Source organism: Cetorhinus maximus, chromosome 15 (assembly GCF_964194155.1).
Source record: "Cetorhinus maximus chromosome 15, sCetMax3.hap1.1, whole genome shotgun sequence".
NCBI classification, from domain to species: domain Eukaryota; kingdom Metazoa; phylum Chordata; class Chondrichthyes; order Lamniformes; family Cetorhinidae; genus Cetorhinus; species Cetorhinus maximus.
In genome coordinates, this window is record NC_135893.1 from 37,611,938 (window position 1) to 37,627,723 (window position 15,786).

Here is a 15,786-nt window from a genome sequence, read left to right on the forward strand (position 1 = left end):
AGCGGCTGCAGGAGGTTCTGGGGAGGGAAAGTAAACAGCCAGTGGCCGTGGTACACATTGGTACCAGCAACATAGATAAATTAAGGGATGAGGACCTGCAAGCTCAGTACAGGAAGTTAGGAGATAAATTAAAATGCAGGACCTCAAATGTAGTAATCTCAGGATTACTCCCAGTTCCACGTGCTAGCGAGAGCAGGAATAAGAGGATAGACCAAATGAACATGTGGCTGGAGAGATGGTGTAGCCGGGAGGGATTCAGATTCTTGAGGCACTGGGACCGGTTCTGGGGAAGGTGGGACCTGTACAAACCAGAGAGGCTGCACCCAGGCAGAGCTGGGACCTGTGTCCTTGCGGGGGCTTTTGCTAGTTTTGTTGGGGAGTATTTAAACTAGTGTGGCAGGGGGATGGGATCCCAGGAGTAGGATCAGATAGGTCAGGTTCAGATCAGAAAAATGGAGGTAGAACATTAGCTAGGGACATTGTGATAGACATGGAGTTACAGGAGAAGCAAAGTTTAAAAAGTGTCCAGCAAGGGAAATTGACGGGGTTAAACTGTTTATACTTCAATGCAAGGAGTATTACAAACAAGGTAGATGAGTTAAGGGCACAGGTAGACACATGGCAGCAGGATGTCATTGCTATAACGGAGACCTGGCTAAAGGAGGGACAAAACTGACAGCTTAATATCCCTGGTTATAGAGTCTTCAGACATGATAGAGTAAGAGACAAAAAAGGAGGGGGGGGGGGGGCGCGGAGGGGCGCGGGGGGGGGGGGTGGCACTAATGGTTAAAGAATCAATTCCAGTTGTGAGAAGGGATGATATACTAAATGGGTCAACAAACGAGGCTTTATGGATTGAGCTTAGAAATAAAAAAAGGGGCAGTCACACTACTGGGAGTATACTACAGACCCCCAAATAGTGAAAGGGAGATAGAAGAACAAATATGTAGGCAAATTTCTGCTTGTAAGAACAAAAGGGCAATAATATTAGGAGACTTCAACTATCCTAATATCAACTGGCATTCAAACAATATAAGGGGCACTGAGGGAGACAAATTCATCCAGTGTGTCCAGGAAAATTTTTTCAACCAATTAGCGACAAACCCAATGAGAGGAGATGTAATTCTAGACCTAGTCTTGGGGAATGAAGAAGGGAAAGTGGGTGAAGTGACAGTTGGCGACCATATCGGGGACAGTGATCACAATTCAGTTAGATTTAGCATTACCATGGAAAAAGACAGAGATAAGGCAGGAGTAAAAGTCTTGAACTGGGGGAAGGCAAATTTTGCAGAAACGAGAAGGGACTTGGCTGAGGTGGACTGGACAGCACTGCTGGAGGATAAAACAATGGAAAACCAGTGGGAAGCACTAAAAAGCAAGATCCTAATTATACAAAGTAGACATGTCCCCTACAAAAATAAGAGTGGTACTGCCAAATCTAGACCCCCCTGGTTGTCTAGAGGAATACAGGGGAAGATCAAACAGAAAAAGAAAGCGTATGATAGGCACAAAGAACTAAGCATTGCAGATCGCCTAGGCGAATATAGAAAGTGCAGGGACAAAGTAAAGAAGGAAATAAGGAAATCAAAGAGAGGGCGTGAAAAAAGATTAGCAAGTAAAGTTAAAGATAACCCAAAGATGTTTTACCGATACATTAATGCTGAAAGGTTAGTTAAGGAAAAAGTGGGACCTATCAGAAATGAAGATGGAAACTTGTGTGTAGATGCAGAGGCTGTGGGAAGGGTTTTGAATGAATATTTCGTCTCCGTGTTTACAAAGGAAAGGGAGGATGTAGATATAGTAGTCCAGGAGGAACACTGCAAGATATTGGACAGGATAGTCATAAAGAGAGAGGAAGTACTCGAAGGGTTGAAATCCTTGCAAGTTGATAAGTCACCAGGGCCAGATGGATTGTTTCCGAGGCTGCTGAAGGAAGTCAGGGAGGAGATAGCAGATGATCTGAGGATGATTTTCCAATCTTTACTAGATACAGGGGAGGTACCGGAGGACTGGAGAAATGCAAACGTAGTTCCATTGTTTAAAAAGGGATCAAAGGAAATGCCGAACAATTATAGGCCAGCTAGTCTTACATCGGTGGTGAGCCAATTAGTAGAATCAATCCTGAGAGATAGGCTTAACTGTCATGTGGAAAGGCATGGACTAGTCAGGGATGGTCAGCATGGATTTGTTAAAGGAAGGTCTTGTCTCACAAATCTGATTGAATTCTTTGAGGAAGTGACAAGAAGGGTTGATGGAGGTAGTGCAGTGGATGTTGTGTACATGGATTTTAGCAAGGCATTTGACAAGGTCCCACATGGCAGATTGGTCAGGAAAGTAAAAGCCCATGGGATTCAGGGTAATGTGGCAAACTGGATAAAAGGTTGGCTTTGTAACGGGAAACAAAGGGTAATGGTCGATGGATGCCCTTGCAAATGGAAAGTTGTCTCAAGTGGTGTTCCACAGGGCTCGGTATTGGGACCCTTGCTGTTTGTGTTATATATTAACGATTTGGATGTGAACATGGGGGGCACGATTGGGAAATTTGCAGATGACACAAAGATTGGCCGAGTAGTGGATAGTGTGGAGGATAGCCATAATCTCCAAAACGATATAGATGGGTTGGTGGAGTGGGCGGTAAAGTGGCAGATGGATTTTAACATAGAGAAGTGTGAGGTCATACATTTAGGGAGGTCAAACAGTTACAGGGATTACACAATAAATGGGAATATACTAAGAGGGGTAGGTGAAGTGAGAGATCTTGGTGTACAAGTACACAGGTCCCTGAAGGTGGCAGTTCAAGTAGACAAGGTTGTAAAGAAAGCATATGGAATGCTCTCCTTCACTGGCAGAGGTATAGAATATAAAAGTAAGGATATAATGTTGGAATTGTATAAAACACTGGTGAGGCCACAACTGGAGTATTGTGTGCAGTTCTGGTCACCACATTACAGGAAGGACGTAATAGCTCTGGAGAGAGTGCAGAGGAGGTTTACAAGAATGTTGCCAGGGTTAGAAAAGTGTAGCTACAAGGAGAGATTGGATAGGTTGGGGTTATTTTCCTTAGAACAAAGAAGGCTGAGAGGTGACTTGGTTGAGGTGTACAAAATTATGAGGGGAATAGATAGAGTGGACAGGAAAAAATTGTTTCCCTTGGTGGAGAATTCTAGAACCAGGGGACATAGATTCAAGATAAGTGGCAGAAGGTGTAGGGGGGACATGAGGAAGAACTTTTTTATGCAGAGGGTAGTGGGTGTCTGGAATTCGCCGCCCAAGTTGGTGGTAGATGCAGAAACTCTAAACTCTTTTAAAAAGTACCTGGATCTGCACCTTAAGTGCTGTAAGCTGCAGGGCTATGGGCCGGGTGCAGGAAGGTGGGATTAGAAAGGGCACCTGGGTGTCCTTGGGCTGGCATGGACAAGATGGGCTGAATGGCCTCCTTCTGTGCTGTAACTTTTCTATGGTTCTATGTCAGAAGCATCATCAGAACAGATGTGATGTAGACGGAGAAACTGGGAGAATGGAATGAAGTCCTTACAGGAAGCAGAGTGTGAGACAGTGTAGTCGAGGTAGCTGTGGGAGTTGGTGGGCTTGTAATGTCTATTGGTGGACAGTCGATCACCAGAAATGGAGACAGAGAGGTCAAGGAAGGGAAGGGAAGTGTCAGAGATGGACCATGTGAAGGTGAGAGAGGGGTGGAACTTGGAAGCAAAATTGATGAATTTTTCCAGGTCCAGATGAGAGCATGATGCCTCACCAATACAGTCATTGATGTACCGGAAAAGGAGTTGTGGGAGGGGACCTGAGTAGGAATGGAACAAGGAGTGTTCCACATACATCACAAAAAGATAGGCATAACTGAGGCCCATGCGGGTACCCATAACTACATCTTTCATTTGGAGGAAGTGAGACAAGTTAAATGGTGAATACTTGCAATTATCTATACTGCCTTTAACAACCTCGGAATGTGTCAAAGTGCTTTACAGCCCCATGAAGTACTTTTGAAGTATAGGTATTGAAGGGAACGTGGCAGCCAATTTGTTCTCAGCAAAGTCTCGCAAAGAATGATAAGGACTGATGATTGGATTTAGTGGTGCCGGTTGAGGGATACATATTGATAAATATTGAGTGTCAGCCATGACCCAGTTGGTAGCACTCTTGCCTCTGAGTCAGGTTCTGGGTTCAAGTCCAACTCCAGGGCTTACAGATGAGACATTGAACCGAGGCCCTGTCTACCCTCCCATGCCACTATTTTGAAGAAGAACAGGAGAGTAATCCCAATGTCTTGGCCAAAATTTATCCTTCAATCAATGTCACAAAAAATAGATTATCAAGTCATTATTATATTGATGTTTGTGGGAGCTTGCTGTGCGCAAATTGGCTGCCACGTTTCCTACATTAGATAGTGACTCCTCCTTGAGGTACCATGTCCTAAGATGGCGTTGGCAACCATAAACGTCGATTGGGTTGGTCCATGATGATGTTTGGCAAAGTATTGCAGTGGTTTGCCGTTGCCCTCTGCAGTATGGCTGAACAGGAAACTCTCCCGCTTTTACTACCTGCCATCAGGCACATTGGAAGGATTTACAGGTTGACGATCAACCCACAACAGTGATTACACTTCAAAAAGCACTTTGAAACATCCAGAGGTTACAAAATGTGCTATTTAAATGCAAACCTTTTCTTTACTGGGATAATGCCTTGGGGTCTTTGCCATTCACCTAAGTAAGGTAAACAGGAACAAAAACAAAAATACCTGGGAAAAACTCAGCAGGTCCGACAGCATCTGCGGAGAGGAACACAGCCAACGCCTCGAGTCTGAACGACTCCCCACCAGGTAAACAGGACCTCAGTTTAAATTATGATCTGAAAGCTGGCACCTTCGGCAGTGCGGCCCTCCCTCAGTGAGCTAGGCACTTGAGCCTGCCAAGTGGGATTCAATTCTCAAACTCAGGGGGTGGGAGAGCTACCCATTGAGACACCCCCTCACTCCCCCCCCCCCCCCCCCAGAAAGGAGCTAACAAATAGGAAGATAAACCATTTTGAGACTGGAAAGTTGCTGGGAACAATGGGACCCATGGATTGGTGGGGAAATAGAAGTTAACTCCGGTTCCGGAAAATCCAGTCCGGAAAGTCCGGAAAGCCATTCCTGGGAATCCAGGAATCTGACTGAGGAGTGAGTGAAGCTCAGGCTGGGAGGGAGGGTGCGGGCGAACTTTGTCTAAAGCTGGAGCAAGAAGCAGAGCCGGGACAGCTGCACTCAAGGACTTTGATTCACTTTCTTCTCCCAGCCCCAGCGGCCGGTTAGCGGGAACTTTTTGTGAGGGGTTTGGGTTGGGAGAGAGAGAGAGAGAACAGAACAGAAGAGAAGAGAAATGGGCCGGAGAAAAGTTTCGCTGCTTCACTGGCGACTCCTCATCCAGGCTCTTTTCCTCTCCTCCTGTGTGAGTACAAGTGTCCCCGCTTTTTCTTTTCTTTTGCGTTTCTCGGTAGGTTTTGAGCTCATTTAACGTGGCGCGGGAGGGCGACTTTCCAAAAGTAACCACCACCCCGAAAAAAAAAGTTTTCACAAACTTCTGAAGAAGTTGTGCAAATTTTGGAGCCCAACCTCCCAGCCCGGGCTTAGAGGAAAGTTTGAGGTTGTACCTTCCCAAACTCAAATCCTTGAGTGTATTTGTGTAAAAATGCTACCAGCTAGCAGTAAAGGCTAATTTTATCCAGCCTGGAACTGTTGCTATGCCTTAAAACCTATTCATAGAGTTTCCTCTAAATCAGTCTGTCCACCTCCCCGGCCTCACATTATTTTTACATACATATGTTTCTTACGATGCTAGACGACTTGTTTGTAGTTTGAAAAGATGATTGCAATAAAACACTAAAGCCAAAAAAAGAGAGAGACTGTTAAACTGTAAGTCACTGGGAATAATTAAATTGGTTCCTGAATGGTTTGGGTAATGTGTTTAGATGTTGCAAGATTTATATTCACTTCAGGGGGCCCTTAGACACCCACTGAGTTCCAGTACTCTGTGCTGGTGTTCCTCAGCAGGTTACAGACCAGATATCATCTTTGGACCCAACTGGGCTCCTGCTTTATCAGCTCAACTGGATGCATTCTGGACCCCCCTGCAGCCTGCATGGCTGGGGGTTTGGCGGGAGCGGTGTGGGGGAGCTGACTGCACACATCAAGAAAGTTGCTTATAGTGGGAAGAGTCTGGGCAGAAACCTCGAGCCTATCTCTGAATCTTTTCACTGATCTGGTTTAGCTCTTCAAGCTGAATTGTAATGCCAGGCTTTCATAACTTTTGCGAACCCTCCCCCTAGGTGCACCGGTGGAGCAAATCCAAGTCTATTCACAGGACCTGTCTTCAGTCACGTCTTAGAAATCTGAAAGTGCAGGCGATGTATCTCAGTACAGTTGTTCTGACAGTTGTGAATTGAAGCTTTGTGAAAACTCGGTGATTTCTGGAAATGGTGTGAACCTTGTTAAATCAGCCTTGGCAAAGTTGCAGCTCTGTTACATTTTCTCTTTATTACACGACCATGCTTAAAGAACCCTTAAAAGTAATTCAGAAGCAGAATGTGAAACCAGTCTGCACATTCTGTCTTAACTCTCCAAATAGCTCTGCTGGTAAGCATAATCAGTCCTCCAGGTCGGGAGGGTTGCAGATTTGAACCCTGCTCTGTGCTGAGTTTGATGGTCTCTGGAGGTTGAGTAAGGGGTCTCCATTTGGTTTCTGTGCCCCTGGAGCATGAATGATGATGGTCGGGGTGGGGACGGATAAGCAATGATTATGGATGTGTGATCTTGAATGCAATCTAGTGCCCCCTGCTGGAAGCTTAGTGGGCTATGATTGGATTTGAGGCTGCTGGCATAGCTCAAAGAGTCTATGGTGGAGGCAGTAAACTGACAGCAGGGGATCAGATGGCCATTGCACTCACATCTGCACCCCGTCCCTTGCACCCCTGCTCCCTCATTCTCCTCTCCATTGGCTTTGACTGACGGGGCCTGTAATGGGTGTCTGATCAGTGGCCAGTTTCCTGCTTCTGTCAATGTTGCCAATGGGCCCTCCTGCTTTATATATTCACTTGTAGAAATGGTCATTCTGTTGCAGTGCTGAAATGTGGCTGGTGCAGGCGGAGTGATAACTCCAGCATGACTCTCTGTCGTGAGTGAATGTGGGGAGGAGGTCAGAGTTTGGGAGGTCGTTGTTCGAATGTACATGGCATCATGTGAATCTCTCGAGTCTGACTTCTGCCGTTCATACAACAGTGAAACATCGCTGGCTGAAACCATGAGCAAATTGTAGCCCACCGTCCCTCCCTCGACCTTTTCACTACAATCAGTATGATTAACCCTGCTCCTTCTGTTCTACAACACTGTCGAGCTGCTTGTGTATTGTGTCACTATCCCTTCACCATCTGAAGGCAGCCAGAGCATCTCCTAGATTAGCACGTTTTTCTATTGCAACACCACCATCTCCAACTATTGCCTAAAAGTCTGTCTCTGGTACTCCATCCTCTTCCTCGTCTGCTTTGCTGCCCCTTGATGACATCCAAAAGAATAGGGTCAGGTTTGGCTCACCGGCTGATGATGCTGAGCATTACCTCACCACCACCACCCCTCTCAAGCTCTTCACAGCCTCCATGCTTAAATAATTGTCCAACATCAAGTTCTGGATGAATCATAACTTCCTTCAGCTCATCATCAGAAAGACTGAGGCCAACATAATGCCCCTGCTGGTCTCTTCACTTGCCAATGACTCCATTTTCTTCTCTTGATCTGAACTGTACTGACTGCAATCTTGCTGCTCTCAATGACACTGAGTTTGTTAAAAAATTCTTTCATGGGATGTGGGTGTCACTGGCAAGCCCAGCATTCGTTGCTCATCCCTAATTGCCCTTGAACTGAGTAGCTTGCTAGGCCAGTTCAGAGGGCAATTGAGAGTCAACCACATTGCTGTGGGGTCCGGAGTCACGTGTAGGCTAGACCAGGTAAGGACGGCAGATTTTCTTCCCTAAACGGCATTACTGAACCAGATGAACAATCGATGATAGTTTCATGGTCACCATTCTAGTTACTAACTTTATATTCCAGATTATGAATTGAATTCAAATTCCACCAGCTGTCATGGTGGGATTTGAATCTATGTCCCTAGAGCACCAGCCTGGGCCGCGGGATTACTATGCCCATGACATTACCACTACATCACCGTGTCCCCCGAACTCCAGTTAACCTCTGTCTCTTAAGGCTACTTACCTCCACTTTTTGAAACATTGCTTACCTCTGGAATATTGCAGTCCTTCAAGCCTACCTCAGCATAAAGGTTATTGCTTTTTGTCATGCTGATCCTGTCTACTCTAATGTTCATCTTGGAGTCCCCTCATAATCCAACTTTAATGAACTTGAACTTGTCCAACACTCTGGATGTATCCAGTGCCACATTACGTCCCTGTTGCACATCACAATTGCACTAATTTCTCCTACTTGCTTGCCATCCCTCAGTTGTTAAAGTTAAAATCCTTGTTCTCATCTAGAAATCTCTCCACGACCTTGTCCCCTCCTATCGTGGTCTGCTGATTCTTCTGGCTCTTTCTGCATCTATTTGATGCATCATTGATGTTATAGCTTTTAACTTCATTGGTCTTACTCTTTGGACCTCCCTTCCTAAACCTTTCCAATTGAAAAGAAACTCCTGTAAATCCATCTCTGCTGTAGGCTTTGGTAATCCTATTCTCATTCCGTCTGCCTTGGCATCCATTTTCAGTACCTATTTGTATAGTGACGGGTGCTTTTTGTATTCAAGATAGCAGCTATTGTCATTGTAGACAGCTATGACACGATTGTGTTTTTTACTATAGGGTTAAGACAATGTAAGATATACTGACTAGCTTTCTGCCATGTTTACGGTTGCCAACTGCAATTAAATATATTCCTGGAGATTTCATCACATGACTTTCCCCCACGCACCAGCCATTAATCGACCAACGCATGCATCCTTGCGACGCACTGCCTTCCCAAGCCAATTGGAAAGCAAAATGACTCTACCCAGTTCGATGAGGCTTGACTGTCAGCCAAACAGCCTTGTTTCTCCGTTTTCAATATTTTTATATCTGATGAAGAGAAATGTTCAAAGAAATTTTATTTTAAATCATTTTTAATGTCCCGATGATTTGTCTCCAGGGTTGCATGCAGCAGTGTCCTGGAGATTGATCTTCAGTTCCTGGAGTTCTAGCCATGTTATACCTGTATACCTGGCTGAGCCACCTACTGTATACATCCGAGTGCAGTCTCAACCAGACAACAGAAATAACTTGCATTTATATATAATTGTTAATGTGGTAAAACATGTCAAGGTGTTTTACAGGAAGAAAATTGACAGCAAAGCAAGTAAGTGAGGCGATAGATATTAGGATAGGTGAACAAAAGCTTGATTAGAGGTATGTTTCAAGGTGTGTTTGAAAGGCAGAGATAGAGGTGGAGAGGTATAGGGAGGGAATTTCAGAACCAGGTAGCTGAAGGCATGGCTGTCAATGGTGGAGCGATTAAAATCCAGAACGCACTAGAGGCCAGAATTGGAGAAGAGAACTTGGAGGGTTGCAGGGTTGGCGAAAGTTACAGAGAAAGGGAAGGATCAAGGCATGGAGGGCCCTGAAAACAAGGATGAGAGTTTTAGAATGGAGACATTGGTCAGCTGGGAGGCACGGTAGGTTAGTGAGCTCAGGCTGATGGGTGAACAGGACTTGGTGAGAGCGAGAAAACTGCTGGTTAGCGATCTGTAAGAATATTCTCTCGCTGAGATGGGGAAGGGAATAATATGGATGGATAATCACAGTGACTGACAGAATGTCAATCTTTTGATTGTAATCCAAAATTGATGCTGTCCCAATTTGAGCTGATATGGTAGAGAGACAAAGAGAGTACCGAAAAATACCAAGAAAGAGATGAAAATTAGATTACAGGTAACTATGACTTGTGTGCATGTCAATTCAGTCCAAGAACCAAAGAAATGTCATTATCCTTAACTTGCATCATGGGGAATGTATTGTTCCGTTCAGAAACCAAGTGCCTGAGGTGCTCGCCTGGTTTAATTGCTCTGCCTTGTCTGTTGTTCTGCTTTACAGAATGCACATGTTCAAGAATTGACTCTTGGTCTGTATTATCTCAGTTGGTTTCTGTTGAGCTGGCTTGTGTCGTAGGCTGGATGCAGGGGTTGGGAAAGTGGGGAAGGAGTGTGGTGGCAGTAGATCTGACTAGAAAGTATGTGTACAGGAACATGAGGTAAGCACAGGATTGACCACCCTCCTTGTGCTTAGTGCCTCACTGTGACTTAAAATTGAATGGTCTGTTGGATGAGGTGCTGAAGAGTTAATGGTCGCAGACCAGAACCCCAATAAGTCCATCTTCAGGAGAGGTGGTGGCAAGTGTTAATCCACCCAAGTCTTAGAAAGCATCTCGTCAGGCCTTTGACACCATGCTCAAACAAGTTCTTTTGAAAATTACTGTAACTGAATCTTCTTTCTATGATGCAGTGTTTTTGGAAAAGCTCATTTTACTGTACAAAGCTGCCCTTATAATTGTGGGCTAGTTAGTGCATGGCGCCTTTCAACATATCGAGAACAGGAGAAAGCCCTTCAGCTCTTCGAGCTTGTTTTGCCATTCACTTAAACCATGGCTGATCTCTCACATTCACTTAAACCATGGCTGATCTCTCACATTCACTTAAACCATGGCTGATCTCTCACATTCACTTAAACCATGGCTGATCTCTCACATTCACTTAAACCATTGGCTGATCTCTCTCATTCACTTAAACCATTGGCTGATCTCTCTCATTCACTTAAACCATTGGCTGATCCCTCACATTCACTTAAACCATTGGCTGATCCCTCACATTCACTTAAACCATTGGCTGATCTCTCACATTCACTTAAACCATTGGCTGATCCCTCACATTCACTTAAACCATGGCTGATCTCTCACATTCAAACGTTTGACTGGCCAGTATGTATGCCCATGGCAGGGGCAAAAAATTTTAATTACGGAGATTCGGGCCATCTCCAGATACTTCTTCTATGCACAACAATAAAATCCACTCGCATTGGCAAGCTCTCACTCCAGTAGAACTGGAATGGGACCGTATTTGCAGGGAGACTGGGACAGCAGATTCTAGGGTGGTAAATGAAGGCATTTATCAGTGAGCTACACACTGGGGATAATACAGGAGACCAGGATCACACCTGATCACTAAAGTGAGGGAAACAACACACATATGATTTAGGCTAAAAATTGACTTGATTGATTAACAGAAAGTCTGCATTAATAGGAGAGTGGAGTTCTCCTAGGTACCTTTGGTGAAAATTCTCAAAGAAATAGAAATCCTCACAATGTTGGTCACATCGCCATATAAAAAATATTTAATTTGAGAAAGACAACTCATAGAATCCGTATTTGCCTCCAATTCCTTATAGAATTAAAACTGGAAAGAAACCAGCCCTACAGACTAAAGAACCATTCGTTCTAGATGGCGAAACAAAAGTCTTCAGATATTTACCAGGTTCAACAGAAAAGATTCTCGAGAATGGTTCGAGGGATGAGGAACTTCATTAGAAAGTTTGGAGAAGTTGGGATTGTTTCCCTTGGAGAAGAGAAGGTTGAAAGGAGACTTAATAGAGGTGTTCAAAATCATGAGGGGTCTGGACAGAGTAGATAGGAGAAACTGTTCCCACTGGGGGAAGGATTGGGAATGAGAGGGCACAAATTCAAGGTAATTGGCAAAAGCAGCAATGGAGACATGAGAAATGTTTTCACACAGTGAGTGGTTAGGATCTGGACTGCACTGTCTGCGCGTGGTGGAGACAGGGTCAATCGAGGCATTCAAAAGGGAATTCGATTATTATCTGGAAAAGGATGAATGCGCTTGGGTTCCAGGATGTTGACCCAGCGATGATGAAGGAACGGCGATTTGCTTCTGTGTCAGGATTAGGTAGGGCTTGTGGGGGAGCTTGTGTCCGCTGCCCTGCCAGCACTTGGGTCAACACCAAACCCCAACACTGCCGTGCTCCCTCGACACTCTAATAAACCCCAGCACTGCTGCGCTCCCTCGACACTGTAATAAACCCCAGCACTGCCGCGCTCCCTCGACACTGTAATAAACCCCAGCACTGCCGCGCTCCCTCTACACTGTAATAAACCCCAGCACTGCCGCGCTCCCTCGACACTGTAATAAACCCCAGCACTGCCGCGCTCCCTCGACACTGTAATAAACTCCAGCACTGCCACGCTTCCTCGACACTGTAATAAGGGTTGTAGGGAGAAGGTGGGGGCACTAAGCATATTGCTTATTGAGAGAGCCAGCACAGACGTGTCTGGCCAAATGGCCCCTTTCTGTGCTGTGCCAATACTGTGAATAGATGCTAGCTGTGATGTTAACAAGATCCTGAGCACTTTGTGCTGAAGCCAAGCTGGAATTAACGCTGGGGAAACATCCGTGGATTTGGCAGCTAAATCTGTGTGGACTTCAACCAGACATGGTTGGCACAAGGGATTGATCAGTCTGTGCAGTCTATAAAATGGCTCCGTGCGCAGTTGCCTTAATAAAACAATACTCGAATATTGTTTAACATGGGGCTTATTTTAGTCACGTTTCACAAAAGGGGGTGAAACCTTCAAGATTTGTTGTGAAGCCTGTAGAGCTGTCATTGGGTCACCTGTTATGTTCCAGCTGGGAATCAAAACAGAAAATAGGAGAGGGCCTGTGTGCTAGTTGCCTGTCTGCGCTTGTCATGTAGCTTGGCTGGGCTTTCCATGAGTGAGTGAAAAGTAATGATTTCACCTTAATAGCAACGCAATCTGCATTCTCAAGCCATTGGAGGGAGTTAAGAGATTAGATTATTAGAGTGGGTAAACATTTTTGCTATTGCCATCGAGTTACAGGAGATCAATAATCTGCTGCTTTGAAGGTAAGCTTTTGAAGAATTAACAGCTCAAATATTTATATTAAGGGGAAAGAAACTACAAATAGGTTGCCAGCACCTCAGAAGCATTCTAGCTGGATCTATGGCCTTTTGAGTGAGCTTCTTATGAGATTATCCAGCATCAACTGCTGCTGTCAAGACTCTGGGAGAAATAGACCAGGGGAATGTTGTATTTAGAGTACCTGAATTGTTGGTTTGCCAAGAGTGATCTTATGTTAGTTCATATAGGTTAAGCGGGGTGGGGTAGGTGGGAATGTGGAGTTGAGGCCACAATCAGGTCAGTCATGATCTTATTGAGAACAGGCTTGAGGGACTGAATGGCCTACTCCTGCTCCGAATTCATATGGTTGTATTGCCTTGCGTTTAGTTAAGAATTCATGTCCGATTTACAGAATCGTAAGAGTACAGATGGAGGCCATTCAGCCCATCATGCGTGCTTCCACTATTCTGTCAGGGACCGCGTCCCAGATCATAACTCCGTGCGTAAGAACATTTTGCCCGATCTCCCCTGGCACATGAACCTGGTTCTGTTGCAACACAGATATGAGATAGCTTTATATGATTGTCTCCAGAAATAAAATGCCTGTAATCTTTGTTTTAAATCTTCTAACTGCAGGTAAACAGTGGAAGCTAATTATAGCATGGCCCTTTATGAATGATTTTGAAGAATATTATTATATGCTTTGGATTTGAGTTTGCTGCAAATTTGTGTTCAGCTAATTGTTCCTTGTTTCAAACAATGTCTTATTTTTCCAGTAAATTCTATTAGTGTTTTCCTGTTTGTTTAAACCAAAGCGATTATAACCCTAAAAATAACACTTGCCAACTACAATTTTTATTTCGCTCTCTGAAGTAGCAGCACCCCTGCCACCCGTCATGGAATCCTTATGTTTTACTGGGGTTTTTTTGGGAGCATTGAGAAAATCCAGCATTTTGCTGTGTGCTGCTGCTCCGTCAGCCCCAGCCCTGCATGGGTGAAAGCAGCTCTGCTCTTGGCTCCACCGTACAAACCCAGGCCGAGTATCCCCAGGCATTCCACAGCTCTGAGATCAGAGGAAGGATAGGGTATGTCTGAAAGGAAAGAAACCGGATAGGGAAGGGTTCGGGAAGCTGAATTCAAGGATTCTGTCACCTGGCCAGGCGTGTTCAGGCTTCATTTAAGCCTGTATGCCGGAGGATATTGTCTGGGGCTCAGCGGCGAACTTTCAAACACCAGTGATAAGTGGTTACTGTGCCCTGTGGCTGCAGTAAAGCTGGAATGTGCGACTGTGTGGAAGCTCTTTTCTTAAAATTAAATTTCGGGAGAGTTGATTGAACAACAACAATGTTATGTTAGATTCGCATTGAAGTTGAAAAAAATGATGAATTAATGCTGAGATTTAGAGACAGGGATAGTTGGTGTGTGCCAGGAATTTTTTTTTAAGATAAAAGCAAAAAACTGCGGAGGCTGGAAATCCAAAACAAAAACACAAATACCTGGAAAAACCCAGCAGGTCTGACAGCAGCTGCGGAGAGGAGCACAGTTAACGTTTCGAGTCCGTATGACTCTTCAACAGAACTAAGGAAAAATAGAAAAGAGGTGAAATATAAGCTGGTTTAAGGCGGGGTGGGACAAGTAGAGCTGGATAGAGGGCCAGGGAGAGGTGGAAAAAAAAAATAATTTTTTTCTTTTATGAGACGGGACTATTACAGGCCAGGCCAGCCTGTTTGCCCATCCCTGTTTGCACTTGAGAGGTTGGTGGTGAGCTGTCTCCTTGAACCGGTGGAGTCCATGAAGGCAACCTAAGCGCTCTTAGAGAGGGAGTTCGAGGATGTTAATCCAGCGATGATGAAGGAACGGCGATTTGCTTCTGTGTCAGGATTAGGTAGGGCTTGTGGGGGAGCTTGTGTCTGCTGCCCTGCCAGCACTCGGGCCAACACCAAACCCCAACAGTGCCGTGCTCCCTCGACACTGTAATAAACTCCAGCACTGCCGTGCTCCCTTGACACTAATAAACCCCAGCATTGCCGCGCTCCCTTGACACTAATAAACCCCAGCACTGCCGCGCTCCCTCAAAACTGTAATAAACCCCAGCACTGCCGCGCTCCCTCGACACTATAATAAACCCCAGCACTGCCGCGCTCCCATGACACTGTAATAAACCCCAGCACTGCCACGCCCTCTCGACACTGTAATAAACTCCAGCACTGCCACGCCCTCTCGACGCTGTAATAAACCCCAGCACTGCTGTGCTCCCTCTACACTGTAATAAGCCCCATCACTGCCGCACTCCCTCGACACTGTAATAAACCCCAGCACTGCCACGCCCTCTCGACACTGTAATAAACCCCAGCACTGCCGCGCTCCCTCGACACTGTAATAAGCCCCAGCACTGCTGTGCTCCCTCGACTCTGTAATAAACACCAGCACTGCCGTGCTCCCTCGACACTGTAATAAACCCCAGCACTGCTGTGCTCCCTCGACACTGTAATAAACTCCAGCACTGCCGTGCTCCCTCGACACTGTAATAAACCCCAGCACTGCCTCGCCCCCTTGACACTGTAATAAACCCCAGCACTGCCGCGCTCCCTCGACACTGTAATAAACTCCAGCACTGCCGCTCCCCCTCGACACTGTAATAAACCCCAGCACTGCCACTCCCCCTCGACACTGTAATAAACCCCAGCACTGCCGCGCTCCCTCGACACTGTAATAAACCCCAGCACTGCCGCGCTCCCTCAACACTGTAATAAACTCCAGCACTGCCGCGCCCCCTTGACACTGTAATAAACCCCAGCACTGCCGCGCTCCCTCAACACTGTAATAAACTCCAG

General features: G+C 45.6%; 1 protein-coding gene across 1 annotated transcript in view; it reads left to right on the forward strand.

Moving 5' to 3' along the window:
• The first annotated feature begins 5,163 nt into the window (after nucleotides 1-5,163).
• Nucleotides 5,164-15,786, forward strand: part of hspg2 (heparan sulfate proteoglycan 2) — a 524,258-nt gene continuing 513,635 nt past the window's right edge. Inside the window, exon 1 of the mRNA XM_078558280.1 lies at nucleotides 5,164-5,441. Coding sequence (XP_078414406.1) covers nucleotides 5,373-5,441 — 69 coding nt within the window. The 5' untranslated portion in view covers nucleotides 5,164-5,372. The remainder of the gene's footprint in view (nucleotides 5,442-15,786) is intronic.